The 25,832-nt window shown below is 40.2% G+C and overlaps 1 protein-coding gene across 1 annotated transcript in view; it reads left to right on the forward strand.

The window, feature by feature from the left end:
• Positions 1 to 25,832, forward strand: part of LOC141325671 (uncharacterized) — a 95,982-nt gene that overhangs the window by 43,423 nt on the left and 26,727 nt on the right. Inside the window, exon 2 of the mRNA XM_073834432.1 lies at positions 8,664 to 9,653. Coding sequence (XP_073690533.1) covers positions 8,664 to 9,653 — 990 coding nt within the window. The remainder of the gene's footprint in view (positions 1 to 8,663; positions 9,654 to 25,832) is intronic.

Genomic DNA, 25,832 nt, shown 5'->3' on the forward strand with positions numbered 1-25,832 from the left:
TAAAGAGTGATTCAACCTTTTTTTTCAGCAATATATTGTTGAATTTACATTCATACATTGAAGTAGTCAAGAAAATGATACAATTGCCCTTACAAACAGTGGTCTAGCCACAAAAGAAAGTCTCTGAAGGCCAATATGTTTTTGCCAAGTATAAAATCGACAAAAGAATCAACGATTTCACATTTCATGGATTCATAATGTTTTGAAACCAGTGAAACACATAATTCTGTTATACACATAAACAGATAGAGAACTTCATCAATTCCAATCTCATCTTTACGCGCAGTCATCATACCCAGAATTTCTCTGGTGGTTACGCTGATTGTCTCTTTGCTGTTAATACAGAGGTTAACACAGATGTCTGTCACATCGGGCCCTGCTTCATTTTTCAGGCTTCTTACAATTTTCATTTCGTTCTTGAGGTTTGTTATACGTTTACTATCCCCAGTAGAATCATGATTCGGATCACACTCATCGTCGATGACCGTGTTCATCAGTTTGATCATTTGTCCTCTGTAATACGGTTTAAACAGAGTCTACGACGACTTTTACACCGCACATTTTTCCTGCGGCACAGCTGCACTTCGATTGATCATCCGCAGCAGCGCCGAAACTACAGTTGTGCTCCATCAGGTTTTGTGTAGTCTCAGACGGTCTTTTTAGAATTCAGTTTTCTCCAAGACGTCGCCGTTTCCAAGAATCCGGATTAACTGTTTCATTCACGACAGTCCAGGCCTTGTGCATTAACACTTAAAATTTTTGCTTTATGGGTCAGAACCCCCAAAGCATTAGTAGTAGAAAAAACTGCAGCAGAGCTGTGGTTCAGTCAAACTTGGTTGCTGAAGCAGTTTCTATTGGTCCATGTAGATGTCACAGTAGGGCCGCCATCCGCACTTTTAAACCTGGTTATGCTCAAAGCGACAGGTCAATTCACGATTACTGAAGAGTTGATGAGGACCGCCGTTGTTGGGTTTTAACTGTTGGATCCGCCCTCACACCCTCTGTTGTTTGGTGTAAGAGGGTTGTGGCCAGAAGTCATAAACATTGGTCATGCCCCCCAAGATAAGTTTCACTCAAGCCAGTTATGATATTTTGCTTAAAGATTTGAAAAAAAAAAAAAATGGGTTGTTTCTAATGAGATCCATGATCCATAAAGCTTCATGGTGGTTATTCTTTAACTTTTCATACCAAAGATAATGTTAAGATGTTAAGTACAGTTAAAGACTTTACTGACAATTCCATATTAAAATGTTTCAAATAAATTTAAAATGTGATAAATAATCAATTCAACACTATACATTAAATATATAATTAATGTGTTTTAAAATATATTTACACTTTTTAAACATATGACAAAATTTGAATTAAAAGAGGCAAAGGGAAAATTTGATCAGACAGGTGTTTATTAAAACAATTAAACATACAGCAAGGAACAGAGGAAAGGACTCAGTACTTTACAATATTGTTGTGCAAACAGAGAACATAGATTTTCAGGCTGCAATACATCCAATACATACTGATGCATATCCCACTCGATTTAACACTCATCATCACCAATGCTTAAATTCAACTCAACTTAAACAACATGTCTATCGTTGAGAAAATGGTGTTCAACACAGGTAAATCGCTATGCTCAAAATGTAGCCTTGTTTTGCAGCATTCAAAGGGGTTGTCCTCTGGAGTAGGCCAGTCGCAATCATACTCATCAGAATCAGAACCATCGCTGCTTTGAGACAAAAGGTTTGTTTCAGAGTGCTTGTTGCATTTTTATTAATTTTTTACCAACATAAGGTAATTTTGGTCATGAAGCATTTTGTTCCAACAGGATGAAATGGATATGTGGTATGGTGACTTTGTTGCACGGATCCATTAAACTGGATGAAGTACCAGGTTTTGTCACCAAAATTAAATTCTCTCCAAATTTGATTGTAGAAATATGCCCAGTCTATGGCCGTCAAAAGCAGATAGTCACTTTTGGATGTATATTCTTTGTAAGATTCCAAAACATAGAGTTTCCCAGTCTGCAACTCTTTGTCAAACACATATCTTCCAACACAATCATCAGACACTGGGAATCTTGTTTCACGAAATCTTCATCTTCACTGAGAATCTTTGTCAGACCATGTATTTCTATTTGTACGCTTATTCATTTCAAAGTTTGATGAACACTGTCACATCATTTGTTTTAGCGACATTCGGTGGTATATTTTATTAAAAGCTGACGTGGTGAGGTGTTTGAGTAATGCTCTCATCTGTTACTGTCACATTTAAGTTTTCACCGCTTACACACACCTGCCCTAAACCTTTAACACTACCGTAATTATTTAAAAATACAAATACATTTCATGCCAGACACTTTTGAAACTGACTAAAAGCTAATATTTAAGCTAAACAAACAATGCAGGATCTGTGCATGAAATTTCGGACGCAGACATCATTAACTTAAAGGAACAAAAGACTATACGCGTTCACACAGTTAACTTTATTTAAATGTTTCACTGATATAAAATGATCCTGAGTTGTTAGTAAAGAAGTGTGTGGTGGCATCACTGCGAGAAGGATCCGATGAATCGATTCTTTGAACCTGCTTATTGAGCCGAACTGTCCAAATGGATCATTTTGCAGAAACGAATTAGACTTAGACTTTGGATCACTAACACAGATCACAAAAAGGGGGGTTTATAACAACACTGTATGAGCGTATATTACCCATTGTTAGCTCATGCCTAAATTTTCAAGTTTCATCATAAAACTAGGTAAGCAGGAACTTGTAATAATAGGTTTAACATTTTATAAGTTGGTCAATACCTCATTCAAAGCTTTATCTTACTGCTGTGCTTTCTGCAATGGTTGTACTTGTTGTTAGGATGCTTCAAATTCGGTCAGGTTGGTTTTATGAGCATACCGTTGTTTGTCAAACTAGTGTTAAGTGATATTGATCGCATTTTTAACGTTAAAGAGGTTAATGAACTCTTTCACCAGTATTGGGGAGCAACTGGTTACATCTAACTAAATTACGTAACTTAATTACAAAATACTGGGAAAAATGTGTAGTTAAATTACAGTTACTCATGAAAATGTTAACGATTACAAAGATTGATATCTTACATAAATTGCATTGACTGGTTTAAAATATGAGACACCGATGTTTCCGAGTTTAGAACATGCACTTATTCGTCACTGTTTTATTTCCTTTTTGGGTTGATGTATATTTATTTTATAAGTTTAACTGTTTTTCCAGCCTGTTGTTAGATGCCAATGTTTCCTGTCATAGCTGTGTATAGATTTGATTTCAAAACAGTATGATAGCTATTAAACTATCTTGTTATGGTTTTAAATGTGTATTTAAAGCTCAGAACAATCTCAAAGTAAGTCTGATTTAGTGGTGGATGTGCTATAAAACTAAATTATTATAATCGCGATTCAAGTGAAAATCCTTGAGACCTGTTAACCCTGCCTGGTTTCAAAACATTAACAGTTGAAGACATTACATACTTAGAAAAGTAACAAAAAGCAATCAAATCTAATCAGTTACATTACTTTTTTAAGAGTAATTGAAATAGTTATAAATACTTATTAGATTTAAAATAGGGTAACTTGTAATCTATAACCTACTACATTTCCAAAGTAAACTTCCTAACACTGGGTGTAAAATATTTCTATCAGGGTCTCGGGCCTCGGAAATGATAAAACAAACTTAAGGATGTTGTTGGTTGTTTGTGGGTGTCTGTGAAAGGTGTGTACATGCGTGAGAGAGTTTGAAAGAAAAATGTTTCAGGTAAAAGTTGTGATTTTACTGCAAACTATAAGCCTTATAACTATAGAAACTTAACACATCTGTATCAGTAAGATATTAATGTCATCACAAACCATAAGACACATCAGCCTGGGGTGTTATAAGATGGACTTATCGAATATTTGATTATTTCTTCTATAAATCATTTGTCCAAATCTTTATTAAATAAAACTATAAAGACAGTTATTTGCATTTACAAAAAATAAAACATCATAGTGTAAAAATAAATAATAATAATACCATTTTTAAAGAAAGAAAGAAAAGTCTGTATAATTCTGAGACATTTTTAGCACCTTGTTTAAGACATACTTTTGTTGCAAAACAAACTTATGACAACTAAATCTCAGTCTAATTCAGGTCTAATTCATAAAGAAAAATCTCAAAACAAAAGTTACATCATTGTTTAATCATACTGCTTCCCATAATCATGTGGTGCTAAACGTTTTTATTTGTAAAAGGTTTGTGTAAGCCATCATTTTAACACGGATTGTTTGTGTTTTAGTCACATGTATGATTGCTTTGTGTTTGTGTTTAGCTGCATGTATGTTTACTTTTTGTGTTTTAGTTTACATGTATGTTTGTGTGTTGTGATTAAGTTTGCATCATGTGTTTGCGTTTTTTTTTGTTTTAGTTTACATGTATGTTTGTGTGTTGTGTTTAAGTTTGCATCATGTGTTTGCGTTTTTTTTGTTTTAGTTGCATGTATGTTTGTGTTTTGTGTTTAAGTTTGTATCATGTGTTTGCGTTTTTTGTTTTAGTTGCATGTATGTTTGTGTTTTGTGTTTAAGTTTGTATCATGTGTTTGCGTTTTTTGTTTTAGTTGTATGTATGTTTGTGTTTTGTGTTTAAGTTTGCATCATGTGTTTGCGTTTTTTGTTTTAGTTGCATGTATGTTTGTGTTTTGTGTTTAAGTTTGTATCATGTGTTTGCGTTTTTTGTTTTAGTTGCATGTATGTTTGCTATTTGTGTTTGTGTTTTGCATCAAGTGTTTGCTTTTTTGTGTTTTAGTCGCAAGTTGCATGTATGTTTGTGTTTTAGTTTGCATGTGTGCATTGTGTTTGTGTGAGTGTTTGTGCTTGTGTTGAGACTTGAAAGAGCTAAGACTGAATATAAAGAAAAAACAACTGGAACTAAAAACAAGTAAAAATGAAACAAGATTTTCCACTAGCATAGATTGGTTTGTTAAAAACAAACTTCGTGGCCCTCCAGCTAATTTTAGCTTGTTGTTATTCAATCTGAACATCAGTTTAAAGACACATTCACCACATCCACATTGTAAACCTGTTTTTTATTAGGAAAGATGTGTTCTTCCTAAATGTTACAATCCACCAGATGCCCCACGCAAATCCAGCTGTGTTGTTAAAAGGCTAATTACACATCTTTTGACCTACTGAACTTTTACCTAAACTTCTGGCAGAGTTCACAAGAAAACACACTCGCAGGTGCGTATTGTAAAAAAAAAAAAAAGTCCACTGCACATCCTTTGACCTCTTAATTAACGTTGGCATAAACTTTTAACAAAGTTCACAGCGCCAGTAGACCCATCTACACCCCCCCTAGGTGATGAGTCGCAACCCCAGAAGAGTTTTTACAACGTAGGCTGATCTGATAAGAATGCATCAGCGATCGTAGACTGCGCTCACCAACCTCTCTGGTTTATTGGGGTGTGTGATTCAAGATATTTACATTTATATGATGTTGTTAAGTTTAGACTATTAAATACACACGCGTGTATGTGTTTTAACTACCACTCCGCAAGTCTTACGTACGGGAATAAAATTGCGGAATCCTCTCTTGCCTTTATTGTGCAGCGTGGAACAAAGCATTTGCTTTCATTCGGATATTTTAATGTACATGCATACAAACGGCTCAGCTGGTGTAGCCTAACAGACCGTATAAGTTCTAAGATTGTCAAAAAATAAAAAGATAGTAACTTGTATTAACTAAATGAAATAAATAAATATTTTCCTGTGGCGTTTGTTTAAAAGGAAACTGACATCCGCTAAAAACTGCCCTTGAGACCAGTTTTACAAAACACTATTTCACAATTAAAGTTTTCTATGGACCCGTTTCAAATACACATTCCCTAAAACAATAAGAGAACGACCATAAACTCCTTTGAATTGGTGGTCCCGTGAGTTCTAAGATTGTCAAAAATGAAAAGATAGATTAAAGGAGTATCTGTGATTAACTAAATAAAATAAATAAATAAATATTTTCCTGTGGCTTAGGCGGCGTTTGTTTGAAAGGAATCTGACATGCGCTTTAAAATGAAACAAACAAACAAACAAAAAACTGAGGAATGTTTAATGTTAAACAGAGGAATGATTTCATCAATTATGAAATGTCATCGATTTATTCAAATAAGAAATCTTCTTCGATTTTTAAAAGTATTAATTTGTTTAATTATTTTACCATACATTTAAACCTTTGCACCAGTCTCAGCTTACGGTGTGTGTCAGGGGGGCTGGTGGTGGGTGTGGTTTGACTGCTGCGTGCGTGACTTCATTCTACAGTAAGTAATGTCAGCGGTGAGCGAGGAGATGTCGCGGACTCTGTGTAAGGTGTTTGAGTCTTTTATTTTCTAACTTGTAACAAACTCTACCTAGTTTTTATTAACTTTGTAACAAAACTCTATCCAGTTTTTTACATTGTAATGGTAGACTACAACATACCTTTCGACAAGTAGGCCTATCTTAGAGATGCGCTGATCTTTCCTTTTTCTTTTACTTTAACTATTGTCTCAGTAAAAACTTTTTAAAACTTTTAAAAGTTTTTAGAATTGTAATGCTAGACTTCATATTTTGTCAAGTATCTTATGCTGTTGCTTAACGATTGCATCTGATATTTTCAGTTTTTTAGATCAGTGTGAGATGCACTGGTCTCTCTCCTTTACTTTATCATGTATCAGTAAAACTATTTAAACTTTTAAACATTTTAAAATTGTACTGCTTTAGACTACAACATATATTTTGTTTATTTTACTCATGTATCAGTAAAACTATTTAAACTTTTAAACATTTTAAAATTGTATTGCTTTAGACTATAACATAGATTTTTTTTTTTTTTGTCAAGTATCTTATGCTGTTGCTTAACGTTTGCATCTGATATTTTTGTAGTTTTTTAGATCTGTGCGAGATGCACAGGACTTTGCCTTTATCTTGTATCAGTAAAAAACTTTTTAAACGTTTTTAAAAGTTGTAATGCTTTAGACTACAACATAGGTTTTGTTTTACTTTAACACATGTATCAGTAAAAAACTTTTTAAAGTTTTGTTATTCTATAGCCTACAACATTTGGTTTATTTTACTTTAACACATGTATCAGTAACAAAACTCTACCTTTTAAAATTGTAATGCTACAAGATTTGAACTCTACAAGAACTCTTTAATCACTAAAAAAAAAAACTATTCAAACTTTTAAACGTTTTTTAAAAAAAAGGTTTAATGCTACAGACTACAACATAGATTTTGTTTTCACAGTTTTTCTGGAAAATACAAAACTACCTGTGTTTCTATTGTATATGTGAAGAAAAACACAACTTTAATAAAAACTACCCCTTAAGCCCTGTTTCCTAAACATATACACTATTTCACAATTAAAGTTGAAAAGCACATAGTTTTGAACAGTTTTCCATGGCCCCGTTTCAAATACACATCCCCCTAAACAATAGGAAAACAACCATAAATTCCATTGAGTTGGTGGTCCGGATAAACAGATGTACAGTTTTGGGAGGGGTAGGGGGGTGTCCAAAAACAGGTGTCCAGTTGGGGAGGGGGGTGGAATTTTTATGACAGGCAATAAATCACCCGTTTTGACACATAGTCGCCTACATCCTCTCTAATGATAAAACCCATTATAAATGAGGCTTTTGTTGCATATCTTATTGTTTATATTGATTCTTGAATTTGATGATTGATTAAAATTACTCATACTGTCTTTTTATGCATTTTGTCACGCAGTGTAAACATAACACCATGTGTGCACTTGCGATCATAGAATGAGAAACAAGCTCTACTCTACATTGCTTAAAACTCGCGTTTGAATAGTCTGTACTGAATTCTTTAAATATGAAAATGTTCTTACAGGCCATTAGTCAGAAGCGCAGACTGTCCTTGCAAAATTGTGATTGGCCCACTTTATAGCCTTAAGGCTTTAGAATATTTGCATTTTACAGTTCCAGAACAGTGTTGTAAATATAACTTAAACACTGATTTCTTGTTGTGTCCTCATTTGAAAGTCCAAACAAAGAACGTTCGCTTTTGCAATGAAACGCACTGCGTCTCCACAACATTGCGCTGCAACACTACTACAGTTGGTTACAAGTTACGCCATCTTACTTTTCATATTCATATTCATATGGGTGGTGTTACGCTAATCTATTCACACCGTGAAGTGGAGATGTGTTTGAACGAGCTGTTTTAGGGAGTTGTGGCTAAGTCTTAACTTTTATAATAAATATCTCTTTGGTTTTGAGACTTTATGCTTTGCAGCTTCACCAATCTTATCTAGGCACAAACAGCTTGTAACACTCCAAAGGAAACCACATCATATGACCCCTTTAAATTATTTTTATTTTTGATATCCCACACACCAGCTCTACCAAATCTGCTTCCGGTGCCACCATCTGTAGGACTTATTGGCACTGCTCTCAAATGTTAGTTTGTTCATGTTTCTCAGCTTATAACAAATACTGAAAATGAACCATTTTTACTTTTATTTCAGAGTCGATTCAAGAAAAAGAGGAGAATGAAGAATCAAGTCAAGTTGAGGAGAAAAATCATTTCAAAACTGGAGAAAAAGCTTTGAGTTGCTCTCAAGTCAAACAGAAAGATTTAAAGAAAAGAAAAGCAGAAAAATGTTGCAGCTGCACTCAGTGTGGAAAGAGTTTCACAAAAAAATCTGATCTTGAGCGTCACATGAGAATTCATACTGGAGAGAAACCATTCACTTGTGATCAATGTGGGAAGAGTTTTTCACGCTCATCAAACCTTAAGGAGCACATGAACATCCACACTAGAGAGAAGCACACATGTGATCAATGTGGTAAAGTGTATTTAGCAGCTTCAGGTCTGAGGAAACACTTGGAAGTTCATACAAAGGTGAAGCCACATTCATGCCATTTGTGTGGTAAGAGTTTTTGGCGTCTACAAAGGTTGCAAGTATATGAGAATATTAATACTGGTGTCAGAGAATGCATGTGTTCTAACTGTGAAGAGATTTCTACTTCAGTAAATTATTTAAAACGGCATAAGAGGATTCACACTGGAGAGAAATCTTATGAGTGTTCACATTGTAACAAGAGATTCAGTAAGTCAGGATACCTGAAAATACATGAGAGGATCCACACTGGAGAGAAACCTTTTAAGTGTTCACACTGCAATAAGAGATTTAGTCGGTCAGTACGTTTGAAAATACATGAGAGGATCCACACTGGAGAGAAACCTTTTAAGTGTTCACACTGCAACAAGAGATTTAGTCATTCAGTACGTTTGAAAATACATGAGATGAACCACACTGGAGAGAAACCTCATAAATGCTCACACTGCAATAAGAAGTTTAGTGAGTCAGCATGTCTGAAAAAACATGAGAGAATTCACACTGGAGAGAAACCTTATGAGTGTTCACACTGTAACAAGAAATTTAATCAATCATCATATCTGAAAATTCATGAGAGGATCCACACTGGAGAGAAACCTTATAAGTGTTCACACTGCAACAAGAAATTTAACCAGTCATCATATCTGAAAATACATGAGAGGATCCACAATGGTGAGAAACCTTATAAGTGTTCACACTGCAACAGGAGATTTAGTCAGTCAGTACATTTGAAAACACATAAGAAGATCCACACTGGATAGAAACTTCATAAAGATTCACACTGCAACGAGAGATTTAGTCAATCAGTATATCTGAAAACATATGAGAGAATTCACACTGGAGAGAAACTTTAAAGGTTCACACTGCAACAAGAGATTAAAGCCGTCATCATATCTGAAAATACATTAGAGGATCCACACTGCACAATAACCGTATCATTTCACCGCACGTGGGAAGCGTTTTATGTAGGGATGCACCGATCCGTATCGGCCGATCACTTGCGCGTTTTGTCAGTAAAGCCGGTCCTGTAATCAGCGGTAAATGCCATCAGGTGCGTGATTTCACGTTGAGCCGTATATACTACACACAGCCGTTGTTCACTGACGAGCTGCGCACATTCACACTGATAATGAACATTGATTTGCGCAGCTCGTCGGTAAACAACGGCTGTGTGTAGTATATACGGCTCAACGTGAAATCACTCACCTGATGGCATTTACCGCTGATTACAGGACCGGCTTTACTGACAAAACGAGCAAGCATGATCGGCCGATTCGTATCGGTGCATCCCTAGTTTTATGCATCATCTGCTATACACAGTCATGCAGAAACAATCAGTTGATTTTTGTGTATATCTCTGTCAGATTTACACATACTGTCTCTAGCATGTATATTTATACCCATTCCTACTTGTTAATTAGTAGGAGAGAGATCAATCTCATTAGTTTTCTCTTTTACTTTCAGGAGTTAATGATCATTTTGCTTTGAGTCTTTATTAAATGGTACCTTTTTATTAATACATTATCTTTTATATTTTATTAACAAGATTTGTGGTCGACTGTTTGTATTTGCATAAGAAAAAAATATATTTTAGCGTCAATAGTTGAAAGCCATGATGTTTTAGGCTTTGTTTTAAATATCTACGTAAAGCTTTTAAATGGAATTGAATTAAAAGCCTTTATTTTCTTTGTATTTTTCTGCATACAGTACATACATTTTTCAAGACATTTTTTGCCCAAGCGATTATCACTGGCGAAATTACCGACATGGCACTGGTAATGCCTAACAAAATGCCTAATTGGCATACCTATATATGCCTTTTTGCCAATTCTGTGCTGGGAAAGTCACTCAGAGATGGAACTGAATGTTCCACCACCAAGAGAACTCCGACGTGCTCCTGAGGTGGGAAAAATTAACGTCATTGTGGTGGATGAAGCTTTTCTGCTGAAGTCATTACTCCTCTGGCCATACCCTGAATGCCGCCTCCCCACAGACAAGAAAGTTTTAAATTATCGTTTTTCTCAGGCACGACGCATCTCTGAAAGTGCATTTGGCATCCTCAGCCAACGCTTATGGGTTTTCCAAAGAACTTTACGGGTTCAACCAGCTGTTGTTGACTAAGTTGTAAAAGCTGCTTGTGCATTTTGCAATTATTTACGCCCAAATGCAAATGACCAGGATCAGGATGACAGAGGACGCCTATGATTGTGAGCAAACACTACAATGTTTTCAACATTTTAGGGGGCAGCGGGCATCTGTGGAGGCACAAAATATCCGAGAACTGTACTAAGAGTACTTCAACTCACCAGAAGGAGAAGTTGCTTGGCAGTATGACCATGTGAACCATGGTCTGGACAACAGATAAAATCAAACTGTAAATGTGTGTGATATTCATTATTCCCATTTAGAAATATACTTGAGTGTGTGTTAATTAAGGTTGTCACGATTTCAATTTTAAATAAAAATCATTTGAGCAAGAATTTCGATCTCGATTATCGAATCAAAAAATGGAATCGTTGATGCTGCCATGCCTCCATGTCACGTCAGCTTGGCTTGCCAGGCGAAAAAAAAAACACTCTTGTTGAAGTGCTGCGAGTCAACCTAACAGCTACAACAAACAGCCAAAATATAGGATGGCAACTGCAGACACAGGAGACCAGCACTTGAACCCCTTCCTTTTTCACTGAAGTCGCTGGTGTGGAAGTATTTTGGATTTCCAGTGAGTTATGTTGACAACGTCGTGTTGTCGAAATAAAAAAAATACACAGTTTGCAAGCTCTGCTATGTACGTATACCACATTATTCCACCGGCAGCATGACTAACATGGCAGGGCATCTCTGCAGTAGATGGGACGATACACCTACCTCCCGATTCGATACGATTCCGATACTGCGGTTCCGATACGATATGTATTGCGATTTTTTAAAGAATTCCGATTCTACAAGTATTGCGATTCGATTTTGTAATCTGTTGCGATTTTGTTTCTTTCTCTCTAGACCATGTGGAAAAATGTGAATAGTACACAATATATACACAATAAAAAAACATTTTAGCATTGTTCCTATTTTATTTCAGTTTATAACAAACTGAATATTTAATTGTAAAATAACTAGTGCTTCTCACTGCAGGTTTTTATAGGATGCTGTCTCTTTAAGGCCAAATGCACGCACCTAATACTGATACTGGCACGCGTCTCTTCGTCTCTTTCTCAGCTGTTTCGGTTCACTGAAGACATGACCGACTGTATTTACCAGAATACCAAAACGGGTATTTAGACATTACTTTGTATGTACGTTTCCGTTCAAATAGAAGTTAAGGGGGCAATCTGTGTGAATCGCGCCTATCTCTCTCTCTCTCTCTCTGTGCGCGTGCTCGCTTCTGGTATGTGAGGCAGCGGTAAAACAAAACAGCGCGCGTCTTCTCTTTTGCTGCAATGGTTAAAAACGACCAATCAGAAGCTAAATAAAAGAAAAGGTGCAAATTATAAACCTTTACTCTATGATGGTTATAAATGTAACAGTTAATCCGCGAATCACATGCGTGCCGAACCGTGGGGGCTGGTATGTACGGATCACGGATCATCTTCGATCCGTTGCACCCCTAGTGATGGTGCAGGCTGTATATCTCTTGCTGTGTTTGCTGGTAAGAGATGTGACATCATGTAACCGATACAACACACTGCCCTCTGCTGAAATAAAAGACGTAACTTTCGTCCACGTTTATAAGTAAGTGTTAAAATAAAGCAATGTATTTAATATGAATTAATATCGATTCTGGTGTTAAAAAAAATTGATTTTTAAAATCGTAAATAAAAAAATTGCGATAGTTAGGTGAATCGATTTTTTGTTCCATCCCTACTCCGCAGGCACCACAAAAACAGATTTATCTGTTAAACCGACAATTGAACACAAACTACTCTCCCGTCTTCATTTGGAATAAAACTTCCAAGTAACTCAACACGTGCAAAGGCAATTAGAAGCGCGGTTGGAGTATTTATTGCCGTGGACATGCATCTTATTTAGTGGTAGAACACTCTGGGTTTAGGCATTTAATTAGCGTGCTAGAACCGCGCTACGAAATCCCAAGTAGAACGCATCTGACAGCTACAGTAATACCCTCCATGTACAATAATGTGAAGGAGAAAGTTATTGAAGGTCGTAGCAGTGCACATTTAGTAGCCTTGACTACAGATTGCTGGACCTTCAGAGCAACACAGAGCTTTATGACTGTCACAGTGCATTGCATTAACGATGACTGGCTTAATGACTAATGAAAACTTCAAACTGGCTCCATATATGAAGCTCACACAAGTGAACATTTAGCAGAAGTGCCGAGGGAAGTGGTACTGGAATGGAAGTTGAACAGACAAAATGCAACAATTCCTGTGACAGCTGATAATGCAAAGAACATTGTCAATGCCTCACATGCAGCTGGATTGTCTCCACACCAAGGTTATTATAGTTAACGAAAACTAACGAAAAAACTAAAACTAGAATTGAAAAAGCATTTTCGTTAACTGAAATAAAATAAAAAACGAAAACTAACTTAAACTGTTTTGTGTGTATACAAAACGAACTTAAACTAACTAATATTATAGCAAAAACGTCCTTCGTTTTCGCCTTTGTAAATATATTGTGGCGATATGGATCCAAATCTATACCGGCGTTTGCACCTTGCCCACTAATTAAAACGGAAGTCTGGGAGTGAGCGGAAGGAAAAAAACGTGAAGGAAACGGTACCTGAAAGAAACTGTGACCAAAGGTGTTGGATTGTTTGCTTGCGCAGACCGAGTGTGAACGCCAAAACATCGGAGAAAATTGGTGGTGCATTAATTCCGGTTGCAACTTAAGTCCAGCCTGGTTCGCCTGCCGCAGGTGCTATAGTTTCTCTTCTTTTGATAAAACTCCGCTGAAGCTACAAAGATTTGTGCCCCGGCTTGTAAATTGGTTGACCGACCAGCCGCTGCCTGCTTCACGCAGCAGATGCACACACAAACAATCACACTGCACGAAAACTCACGCTCCCGCACTCACACAACACACACTGCAAACTGATCGAACCTAAATTTATTTTCTCATTTTTGATTTTTGTCATGTGATGTGTGAAAACGGTGAACTTTAAGACAGTTTCCAGTTGAGTTAAAAACGAAACAGACACTTTTTGTCTTTTTTAGTAGGAGGACATTTCTTTTTTATGGTTTCACTTTCTATTGGACTTTTTGAATTGAGCTCAATGAAATCAATAGCTAATCAATTGCATAAATGTACCAAGCACAACTTGTTCAAAAGAGTGAGAAACTGCTTTTATGATGTGCTGTTCATTGCACAGTTAAACGGTTATTCCAGACACATCCCGATGTTATGTGTATTGGAATTTTGTAATCACAGATAATGAACAGAAGTTTTACACATTGGGTTGTTAGATTTTAATGTTTTATGGGAAATTTTTATAGAAGATTTTTATACTGTACAAACTGTATATTATATCCCCTACATCTACTCCCATTTGAGGAGAACAAAAAAATTAATGTATGCAAGTATACCACGGACACATCAGCCCACTGTGCAGTTCACTTTTATCTATAGATGAACAGAACTTTTTGCACTGTCAGCATACTGTATATAGGCTAAAGAGTTGCTTGCAAGTCGCAGTAGCACCAATTATGTCCCCAGCAACCTATTTCCGTTTGTTATTAAACTGGATATTCTGCGCCGCATTAGTACTGGCTTTTATTCTGCCTCACATAATTTAAAGCCCGTACTGAAGGCGGAGTAATTTGGCCAATCAGATGAATGGGGCGTTTCAGCGCCGACCCACGTGTGCGAATGAAATATGGAAACTATAAACCGATTTGTAAAGCGCAAACAAAACATGAGAAATCAAGCCGAAATTTCGTTTTCCATTTGTTAAATAAAACAAAAATACGAACAAACGAGCCTTTGTCTCATGTTTCGTTATTCCGTTCCAAATAGGAAATGAAATGAACAAAACGTACACGGACCCAGTTAGTTAATTTTCTATATTTCTTTCATTTCATTTACAGTTTTACTCGGTTCATTGGACGCAGAGTGATTGTGTAAACCACAAATTTAACTATTAAAGGAGCAAGGCGCTCATATCCTGGCACTTGAACAGAGTTTGGCTTGCTGTTTATTTATATTATACACTTAGAAAGCAAAACATATAAAGAGAACAGTACAAATTATAACAATATAAACTTAAACAAAAAATATTTAAGGGTGAAAGAACAGTAATATTTACAAGTGAGGTTCAAAAAATGTGAATATTTACAATATATAAAGGGTATGGTATGGTATTATTTATTTATTGCCATGTCAGCAACAAAAGGCTATTTTCAGGGCAGACAATGTGTGATATTGCATATTTACAAGAGCTAAACATAAAAGACATAAAACAGCACAGGTTATAATAAACAAAAACAATAAAAAACTAAATAACAAAAATAATACTAAAACAATTACTCGGTCGGTTGCCATGGGACTGCTCCTACCTCAGAAAAGTGAGCCATGAAATTCCGTGAGCCTTCCTCAGAGCCTCTCGTGCAGAATTATTGGCTGCAACCCAACCGAGACATTGCAGCAAGTCCTCTGACCCTTGAGCCGTTCCCCTCACAGCAGGTGCCTCCGCAGATCTCCTCATGAAGTTGTGGAGGACACACAACGATACATCCTCCACTGTGAGGACAGGATGCCGAACGCGTTCTCCACCACCAGCCGGTCTCTGGAGAGACGGCAATTAAACACCAGTTTCTCTCTTGGAAGTGTGTGTCCAGGAAAAGGCCTCATGAGGTTTTTCCGGAGGGGAAAGGCCTCATCTGCCACAAAGACATTGGGCAGGGGTCATCTGTGGTCAGCACCAGGAAGAGGATGGTCAGGTGGAAGATGGAGGGTGCCATCCCTGAGTGCCTGACCAAAGGCTGAGTTGGCCAGAGTCCCGCCATCACTCATCCGCCCGTATCCCCCGACATCAATCACACGAAAGCAATATTCAGCGTCCACAACAGCAAGGAGAACTAAGGAGAAAGTTCCCTTGTAGTTGTAGAACTGGAATCCGGTGTTGAGTGGTGCCTTTATGAGGACATGCTTGCTGTCCAGTGCTCCACAGCAGAGCGGGAAGTTCCACCTCTCCTCAAAGCCCTCTGCGATGGTCCTCCATTCATCAGCGGAGGGCTCAGCCATGAACTCCTTATACTATATTATTATACAATAATACATTATTATACAAAAAAAATGATATATATATATATATATATATATAATTTTTTGCAATATACACACACACACACACACCCATATATAAGTTGTAATTTCATTGAAGTGCTGTATTGTTAACTGCATGTTCAGTAGACTATTTATAAATAAAATTTATTTACTTACCGGAGGCAGATGGACAGGCACTCTGCAGGTGGAATAGAGCGCCTGTTGTTAGTGTCTTGGAGGGAAATCCTCCCACCGACACGGGACAGCAGGTCAACAAACTGGGACCGGCTCAGTCGGATGTATCGCTGAAACCGGCCGGATGTCCGACCGGATGTTCCTCCACCAAGATCCAATCACAGTGTGGCACATCTCCCTCCACACCTGGCAGTTAGAGAAAGGGGTCATAAACTGATCTTTGGAATGCCATCTCGACTGTTGTTCACCAAAGGTTATTGCTCCACAGTTCAATTGTATATCCATGATGATACCTGTGAACATACCAGACCTTATCTTTCACTCAATGTCCCCCTGTTCAAGAAAGCACATGTACAGGCTCATCTGAAGTTTGCCAATGAACACCATCCCCACCGTCAAACATGGAGGTGGAAACATTATGCTTTGGGGGTGTTGGGTGATGGACGGGGCGAGGACCTTATGTGAGAACCTCCTTACCCATCCACGACCCATTTTTTAATGCCCTGGATGCGGGATGACCCAAAACCCTAGGAGCTCCGGATTCCAGCGCTACAACTGATCACTGATAGTGTCCTTTTTATTTATTTGGTTTAGTGTTTGCATTCTGTTACGCTAGCCTGTTTTGGAAGACCTTTGTTTATTTTATTTTTTTTTTTTTTTTGACTTGCCTCTGTGGTCACAAACTGCTTGAAGCTGAATTGAGTAAAACAGTTTGCAGTTCAGGTATCACTGAGCATCTGCACTAGGTGGCTTGATTCTCACTTGGCAGCCATCAATGCCACCTACAGTATTTTTGAAAGCTGCAGATCTAGCAAGGTGTGAACAGCTGGGAATCTAATCACTTCATTTCATGATCATGATCTTATTTGCTACCTGATGAACAATGTCATGTACAGTTGACTGGAGTATGTCAAAGGCTCTGGACACTTCATGAACTCTTTTGTTTAACAAGTTTTTTCCCTTCGGCATGAAAGTTGATGCACAATTCTCCTCCAGAGCACCATTTAGTGCCTCCTCCGCAGTATTTTTCAGCAGGGCTGTGTCTGGCATCCTGTTCCTTGTTGGTTTCCCTTTGGATTATGTTAATAAATATTATTTTATTTTTAAGAACTCCACATCTCCTCGTTCCCTTGCTCCAGCGTATTGTGAAAGTTGGATGAACTTTCAAAAAAGTATGCTAATGTTCTAGCCTTTGCCTCACTGAGGGTTTTTGACTGTTCATATTAAACCTTATCCTTTACATTAAAAAAAGAAATTAATTATATTCAATAGATTAACATTTCTTTTTAAATTTGTTTTTTACATTTATCATTGTTGGCCTCATCTGATGATAAAGAATGTCAATAAGAAGAGTTTTCATTCAATTATTGCCCAGATAGTCTGTGATGCTTAAAGGGGTCATCGGGTGCCACGTGCACTATGTTTGTTGGGAGTGTGTTTACATAACCACCCTAGAATGACAAAGATCCACCCAGTAGTTTTCTTTTAATTTAGTAAAATAATTTACCCCTTCTCATATTGAGCCGTTCTCAGATGCCGGTCACACCGACAGACCACTCCCACGACAGCTGATAGACACTTCTATGCTTTTAGCACAGACCCACCCCCAGTGAGAAGTAAACTGTTGGCCATCATTTCAACGCTGGAGCAGAATGTTGCCTAAGCAAGTTTGGGGTACAGTTATTGGGTTTAACAGCGAACACATCAGTCATCGTTTACTACTGACATCTGAGCCGCTGAGAACACAGTGGCAGAATTTTGTTTCTGAAGGGAATGTCAAGTCACCTTTATTTACATAGCGCTTTTAACAATACAGTTTGTGTCAAAGCAACTTCACAGTATTTAAAAAAGCACAATAGCGTGTAAGTAACGCATTATTGTAAACAATAAATTTTCAGTAAAAGGCAGTTCATCAATGAATTCAGTGAAATCATCATCCAGTTCAGTTCAAATAGTATACGATATCGCTGGAAAGTGTCCCCAACTAAGCAAGCCAGAGGTGACAGCGGCAAGGAACCAAAACTCCACAGGTGACAGAAATGGAGAAAAAACCCTTGGGAGAAACCAGGCTCAGTCTGGGGACCAGTTCTCCACTGGCCAGATGAAACCAGCAGTTTGTACCAATAGCTATGTTTCCATCCAAAAATGCGAACTTAACTTAAGCTCAAAACTGGAACATTGCATAAATCATTTGCGCATTTCAGGAGTTCCCTCTTACAGATAATAAACTGAGTGGAAGGTTGTGCATATTTGGCGTGCTGTCCGGGGGAGGGCCTCAACCTCGGTAGTTATTCCCGAGCCCGGGGCTCTCCCCTGCCCAGGGGGAGGGGTCGGGGCTCAGCACTGGCCCGAACCCTATAAGCGCTCCCCAAAGGGCTAGTAATTAATCGCAGGACAGCAGCCAAATAGCCCCCCAAAAAGCTTGGACTTAAGGGATGCTGGATAAGAGCTCCTCCCTTGTGGGTACTGCTGAGATAGAATAGGAAAACTCATATGGAAGTGAGGACTGCTGCAGCAGTGGGGAATTACAAAAAGGTGGATGAGGCTCCTGCAGGAGCTAAAGCTGCTAGTGTGATGTGGGAGGCAAGGTTAGAAGCTCCTGCGGGAGCTGATGCTGCTGCAGCGGTGTGGGAAGAAGGCTAGGGGCTCCAGCGGGAGCTGGCACTGTGTTGCGGGGAAGAGGGCTAGAGGCTTCTGCAGAAGCGGGCTCTGCTGCGGCAGAGGGAGGTGATAGATAAAGGCACCAGCGGGAGCAAGCGCTGCTGCAGCGTTGTGGGAAGAAGGCTAGAGGCTCCTACAGCAGCAGGGTGTTGCTGAATTAGCGGGGAATTATAGATAGCGGCACTGTGGTGGCTGTAGGGAAAATTATAGAGGCTACTGCAGGAGCGGACATTGCTGTGGCGGGATACGAAGGAAAGGTTAGAGGACCGAACTGAAAGGGTATGCTTGGTGGGATTGCTGGCGAGGGGCTGTGTGGATAGTGCGGGTGGATGGGGATGGACTGGGATAATTGCTTTAGCTGATTAAAGTCTGGAGGGCTTCTTTGATGTGGGAATGGTCTGATCCAATATAGCTCTTGAAGGCTTCTGACGACCAGCGACCGAGTGTTTGGATGAACTGCTGGGAGAAGCCTTTTTGGGCTGCTGTTAGCTGCACCAATTCGAAAAGAATGGCTGGAGAAGTTATCAGCTGGGGTGCCGGATAGGAGTAGGATGGACTTAAGGTGCTTCTGAAACCAGAAACGGGTGACGGGACGGTTGGAGTCGTCTGTAAAAAGGGGATCGGATGGGTTTTTTGATTGTGTTTTCCTAAGCTGGAGGAAGGCTAGGAGGGTTTGAAATGGCCCGATGGGCGACTGGAGGTTGAAGATGTAAACAAAATGGCCTCTCTTTGACTGGTCTGTTTTGCTTTGTTTAATAAAATAGGAAATGGCTTCGTTGACTAACGCTGCTAGATCGGAGATGGTTGGGTGGATGGCTGGGTTAAAGCTAGATATGATGGCGAGCTCAGAGCATCTGAGGAAGCCAAAGAAAGCCAGGATAAACATGGCGTCTAGCATACGGGTGGTGTGGATGGATTGGTAGCCTTTGCGGAGGGTATAGATGCGCTTGGATAATATTTTTAGCGTTATAGGTTGGCGGGTGTCTGGGCGGGTGGGGTGGGTTTTTTGTATACCTTTAATGAGTAGGGCAGTCTGGAAATTGGTAATTTGGGTCAAAGTTGAGCAGTATAAAAGTTTATGAAAAAATTGGATCCCGCTAAGGTATCCTTTAATGGAGCTAACTTGGAGGTTTTTGATGGCGTTGAGATAGGAGATGAAGGAAGTAATAGCTAGCAGGGAGAAGTCAGGAAACGATAGCTTGTAAGCTATGTGAAATGTTTTATAACATTTCCATGCTGTTGAGTAAGACCGGAGGGTTCTGGGGGAAACGGCTTGGAGAATGGAATTGAGGTGGATGAATCTGGGTGGATGGGCAAGACTTTAAAGACAGAGGTGATGTCGACTTTGGCCAGCCAAGCACGGCGACCTCGATGTCGTGGTAGTGAAGAGAAAATTCATCGAGCGGGATGAGGCTGTTAATGCTTGGAAACAGGGAATTTTGCGGGGACGACAGATCGATTATTAACTGTTTTTTACCTGAAATTTTTCTGGTAGCTATGCCGATGGGGCTGACCTGAAAACGCTGAAGGGAGGAATGGAGAAGGGGCCAATCATGTAGTTCGCCTCTAATTCTTTTTTAATTAGGAGGTCAACTTATTCGGGACTGGAGATTGGGACAGATAAGGCTTTTGTCGTCACAAAAATTGCAAACGTGCATGTACCGGCAGCACTGCCTTGTGCACCTGCCCTGGTTGAAGCTGGCACATACCTGGGTGTCAGCGGAGGAAGGGTGGTGGAAAAATGAGGGGGTGGTGGTGGCAGGGGTGTCCATAAGGCACGGGACGTGGCTGGTGGATTTAGGCTGAGAAGGTTGGATGGATGGATTGACGAAAGGGCAAATGACAGTGGAGTGAGAAAAAGAACGACAGACTGCGCATGAAATATTGCAACAGCCTAAAAATACCCTGCTGTGAAGTTCGGAATCTAGAGGCCCCCAATAAGGACACTGGTTCCACTAGGCGATCCGAATGGCACACTTGGCTGCGAAAAGCTTGTGGTAAGTGTAGAAATGAGAACCCCCGTATGATAATGCGAGCTCAGCGATTATGGTGAGATAGTCGCTGAGCTTGTGTCTTCTGTTGGGAAAGACGGCGCAGATTACTTCTGAATAGCGGGTGAAGGCAATGATGAATTCAGCAAATGATAAAGTACGTGACGGAATGTGACTTGAATTTTTTAGAGTGACTGAAAAATCGCCGCAATTGATTTGGCGATTGGAAGATGAGGGAGAGATTGGAGAGAGAAGAGAAAAAAGGTCTATGTACACACCTGATAGGATCTGGTTCCTGATGGAAATGGGTACAGGGGGTGGTTCCAGATCTGAAGCATTTGGGGGAACGGGCAGGGGCGTCGCTGAAGCTAACGAGAAGGGAGAGCAGGCTTGGACAGAAGGGAAAGTGGCTGGCGGTACTGTTAGCAAAGGCGATTCCTGGGACTGATAAAAGAGAGGGGGGGGGGGGGGTAGCGGGCGTTGGGGCTTGCATCATTAGCGGAGGGATACTAATGCTGGAGTGGGATGGTGGGAACTGCCGGCCATGGGAAAGAAAGGGGAGTGTGGTAAGGTACACGCTGTGGAAGAGATTTTTGCTGTGAACGGCGGGATGACTTTTGGCTGAACACAAAAGGGGGCGGGGGCTGGCAGCCTCGGTGACCGGAGCGCGGCCTAGACTCGCTGAAGGCCTGCGGCCCTGCGGTGCTAATGCGTTGACAAGACAAGAGATGATGAAGGTATGATTGTTGTGTTATTTATAGGGATATTTCCTGTGCTGATTGGATAGGGAGAGTGATTGCTAAGGGTGAATTGGCTGTGTTAATTATGCTACAGACAAGTTGACAAATAGATATAGAAAGTGCGCTTTGATGCATCCAGTGTAGAAACGGCGTTGGGATGTGGCAGACCCTTTTCTTTTGCAAGTTTCAGCTCATACATTTTGGTTTAAAGTCGTCTTAACCAAACGCCCCCCAAGAACATCAGTGCCCCGTTTTCAAAATGATTGCTCTCAGCACCTCCCGATGCTCTCCAAACGCCCCCGTTGAGAAACACTGTCTTAAATCATTAAAGGTATGTGCATTCAGTCTGAAAATACAGAAGAACCCCGTCAAATCATAACTTTACCTCAGATTCGACACAGACCACCTCAGCTGCCACTGTTGCACACAACAACTCCAGTTCACTTTCCTGTCCCGCTTCTTCCGGTGCTGTACCTGGTGCACCTGCTGCAAACACAGACCCCTCTTCAGCTTCTGCAAACAGCAAGTCCAACTCACCACTTTCAGACGACGTCCCCGGTTCAGCCACTGCAGCCACAGACTGCACTTGAGCTGTTGCAGGCACAGCAGGTTCAGGAGGGCATGCCTCAGATGCAGACTGACTCTCATTAGATGTCTTCAGCATAGCAACCACCTTGTAGTTCTGATTGTCCAATTTCAGACTGCCACATTCCAAGAGATGCTCTTCCACATCTTGTGCGTCTTGCAGCAAATGAATCAGGTCGCAGTTTCTCAAATACAACTGCAGCACAGAATTATTAATACTCACACTCCGCACTCCACAATCGTCAACAACAGTGACATTTGCGATAGCACTGGCTGTGTGAACATTGCATTTTTTTTGCACGATATTGCACTTCGCGCACCGATGAAATTTTTTCTTTGACTCAAAGTCCATCAGACCAGATCTGCAATTGCCGCACGTACGGGATACAGTGACGTCCGCTCGAGTGATCTCAGCGCTCACCGAAATGATTGGATCGTCTCTGACGTCACAGGCCACAATCACTCCAAGACCAGGCAAAGGTCTGGCCTCTACGATGGTCGTCTGACGTGTGGTGGTCAGAAAAAACTCACCATTAAACTCCCTCGTGCTTAAGTTGTAGAATTTATGTCTTTCCAAAAAACATGACACCAATGTATGTTTCCCACAACTGCAGTCGAATGTTTCTGCCAGCATCCTCCACAGTGATGATCCGTGTTTCCAGCTGTCTGCCTTGAAATTCGACGTTGTCCATCCGGCCTTTAAATGAACAATGCGCCCAGTGAACTCACCAATCTGAAAAAATATTAACAAAAAGTACACTAAGTAAAAATAAAACACAAATCATATTACTCATGACACTTGTAAAAAATATAAAAACAACAACTTATGTTGCCTTGCACACATTTTTTTTTATTTCGGCCACCGTCCTCTTCCACTTAGAAGGAGGCTCCCGATACGAAAACTTCACGTCGGTCACCAGTCACATCTGTCTCTCTACCGCACAGTATGTCAACGCCTTCACCAGACCGACCGAAGAAAATAAGACAAAACAGCAAATATTATTAAAAACTTGATTATAAATAAATACGCTACGTACAAAATCTGAAAACATTAAACGCACCTTTAGCCATCATGTCCACTTTAACTAATGATGCCTTCATGTGCTATGGTAATTATGGTAAATACCAAAATCCGACATTGAAATTGCACATGAACACCCACTCACGTTGTAATTTCCACTGGAAAGCTCGAAATTTTTTATGATACCTGAGCTGCCGAGATGGGATAAACTTTGACCTTTCAACATGGCGGACAGCAACAAAACTATACTGAATGGTAAGCATTGCATGATGTTAAAAGTTCTCTGCTGTTTAGTTGGTTAGTTAGTTTGTAGCCCCCATAATTCTGGGGCATAAAGAATTTTAATAGCGTCACTATTTAAACGTATTAGTATTGTCTTTAAAACAACTCTACTATTCATGATCAATAAGATATACAGCCTATCATTTACCGTTTGCGTATTGATGCATCCTCTTCTTCCTGTAGCAGATGCATTAGGGAGTTTATAACCGTTTTACCCAAGTAGCATGTGAGGATAAATTCCGAGTCCGCCATGTTTCTCTTCACTATGACAACAAAAGCACCTGAACACTAAACACTGGTAATTTCCACTTCACAAGTGAAAGGTATCTTTCCCATATCACATGAACGCAACATAAAGCTGGACTGACTGGACTTTGGACCACTAAAAGTAGCCTTGTCCTTCTCCAAACTCTTCTTTCTCATCCTCCTCACAAGCATTAAGGGGCTGACGGTTTAACGCCGTGTCGGAGCTGAATTTTGGGGTGTACTTGGATGGGAATTGTACACCTGAGCGCTAAGAGAACTCAGTTTTCTCCTAATACTCATCATAATCGATGTTCACTTGAATAACTCGCTATAAATGTGTAAAAGTGCTGAATGGGCAATCAAACACTATGCAGGACGTGAGCGCGAACTCAATTAATGCAAAGTTAGCTCTGTTAGCTACTCTAGAATGTTCGTTCTAATTCTGTTATAACATCATCACCATAGCTACGGCTAGTTTTAAAATATATATGATAATAAATGTTTGTGCATTTGTTATATAATTATTAAATAATAATTCAGCAAACAGCTGGCAGTATTTTGTCCTGTCTTGTTCTGTTCTCCTAGTGTTTTTCCCCCTATGTTTCCAGTTCTAATGGTTAAGTCCTTGTCTTCCCCTCTAGTTTTGTTTCCATTTGGTTTGTTCATGCCCATATTTGTATTTCCCCCTCGTTAGCCTTGTTAGCTTGTTTGTAACTACACCCTGTCTTCAGAGTATTTAAGTCTGTGTCTGCTCACTACCCCTGGTCCGTCGATGTATTGTTACATGCGTTCATTGCTTGCTCCCGGTTTTTGATTGTTTGTATTTAGTTTCAGTGTTTTGTTTAAATAAACTGTTTATATTCATTTAATCCAGTTCTCCTGCTTCATCTCCACTCCTCCACTCAGCTAGATTGTGACGGATCGACGGACCCAAAAAAAACAGAAAATGAACTGGGCTGAGGACAAACTGTGGAACCTCCAACAAGGTGAGCGTTTGCTGGAGGAATATGTGGAAGAATTTCTGAGTGTTTACCATCTGGTGAGATGGAGTGATAAGATGGTGAACGCATGTTTCCAGATGGGACTAAATGATGATAGTTTGTTTAATTTGATTACTCCTGGTGATTGCTACGGTCCCGTAGCAGATTTCTTAAATTTTGTTTTCGATTTGTGTAATTCCTCGTTACAAGTCATGGTGGAGGATGGTTATTATGGCCACCGTTCCTGAGTTCCCGGCCAAGATGGCCGCCAAGCCTGAATCCCTGGCCAAGATGGCCGTTGTTCCTGAGTCTCTGGCCAAGATGGACGCCAAGCCTGAGTCCCCGGCCAAGATGGCCACCAAGCCTGAATCTTGGCCAAACCCAAGATGGCTACCGTCAAGTCAGAGTCTCCGCTGGTTCCGCCCAGCCTCCCAGAGTCTCCGCTGGTTCCACCCAGCTTCCCAGAGTCTCCGCTGGTTCCGCCCAGCCTTCCAGAGTCTCCGCTGGTTCCACCCTGCTTCCCAGAGTCTCCGCTGGTTCCGCCCAGCCTTCCAGTGACTGCGCCGCCAGAGCGCCCTCCAGTGACTGCGCCGCCAGAGCGCTCTCCAGTCACCGCTCCAGAGCCGGAGCGCTCTCCTGCGCGCCCCTCCGTGCTCTCCTGGGTTTACCCCGCTATGGCCACCTGGACTGTTTACACGGCCGTGGCCTCCTGAACTATTGACTCCATCATGGCTTCCTGAGCCCCCAGATCTGCCATTGCCTCCTGAACTATTGACCCGGCCATGGCTTCCTGAACCCACAGACCCACCATGGCCTCCTGGACTGGTTACCCGGCCATGGCCTACAGAGCTCCCTGATCCGCCCTGGAGACCAGCCCTGTATCCTTTGGTTCCTGAATCCCTGTCTAATGGTCTCCAGGGCACCCACACTCCCTCCCCTATGGATGTTAGACGGCGCGAGCCTTGTTAGCTTGTTTGTAACCACGCCCTGTCTTCAGAGTATTTAAGTCTGTGT

Source organism: Garra rufa, chromosome 2 (genome assembly GCF_049309525.1).
Source record: "Garra rufa chromosome 2, GarRuf1.0, whole genome shotgun sequence".
In the NCBI taxonomy this organism is placed as follows: Eukaryota; Metazoa; Chordata; class Actinopteri; order Cypriniformes; family Cyprinidae; genus Garra; species Garra rufa.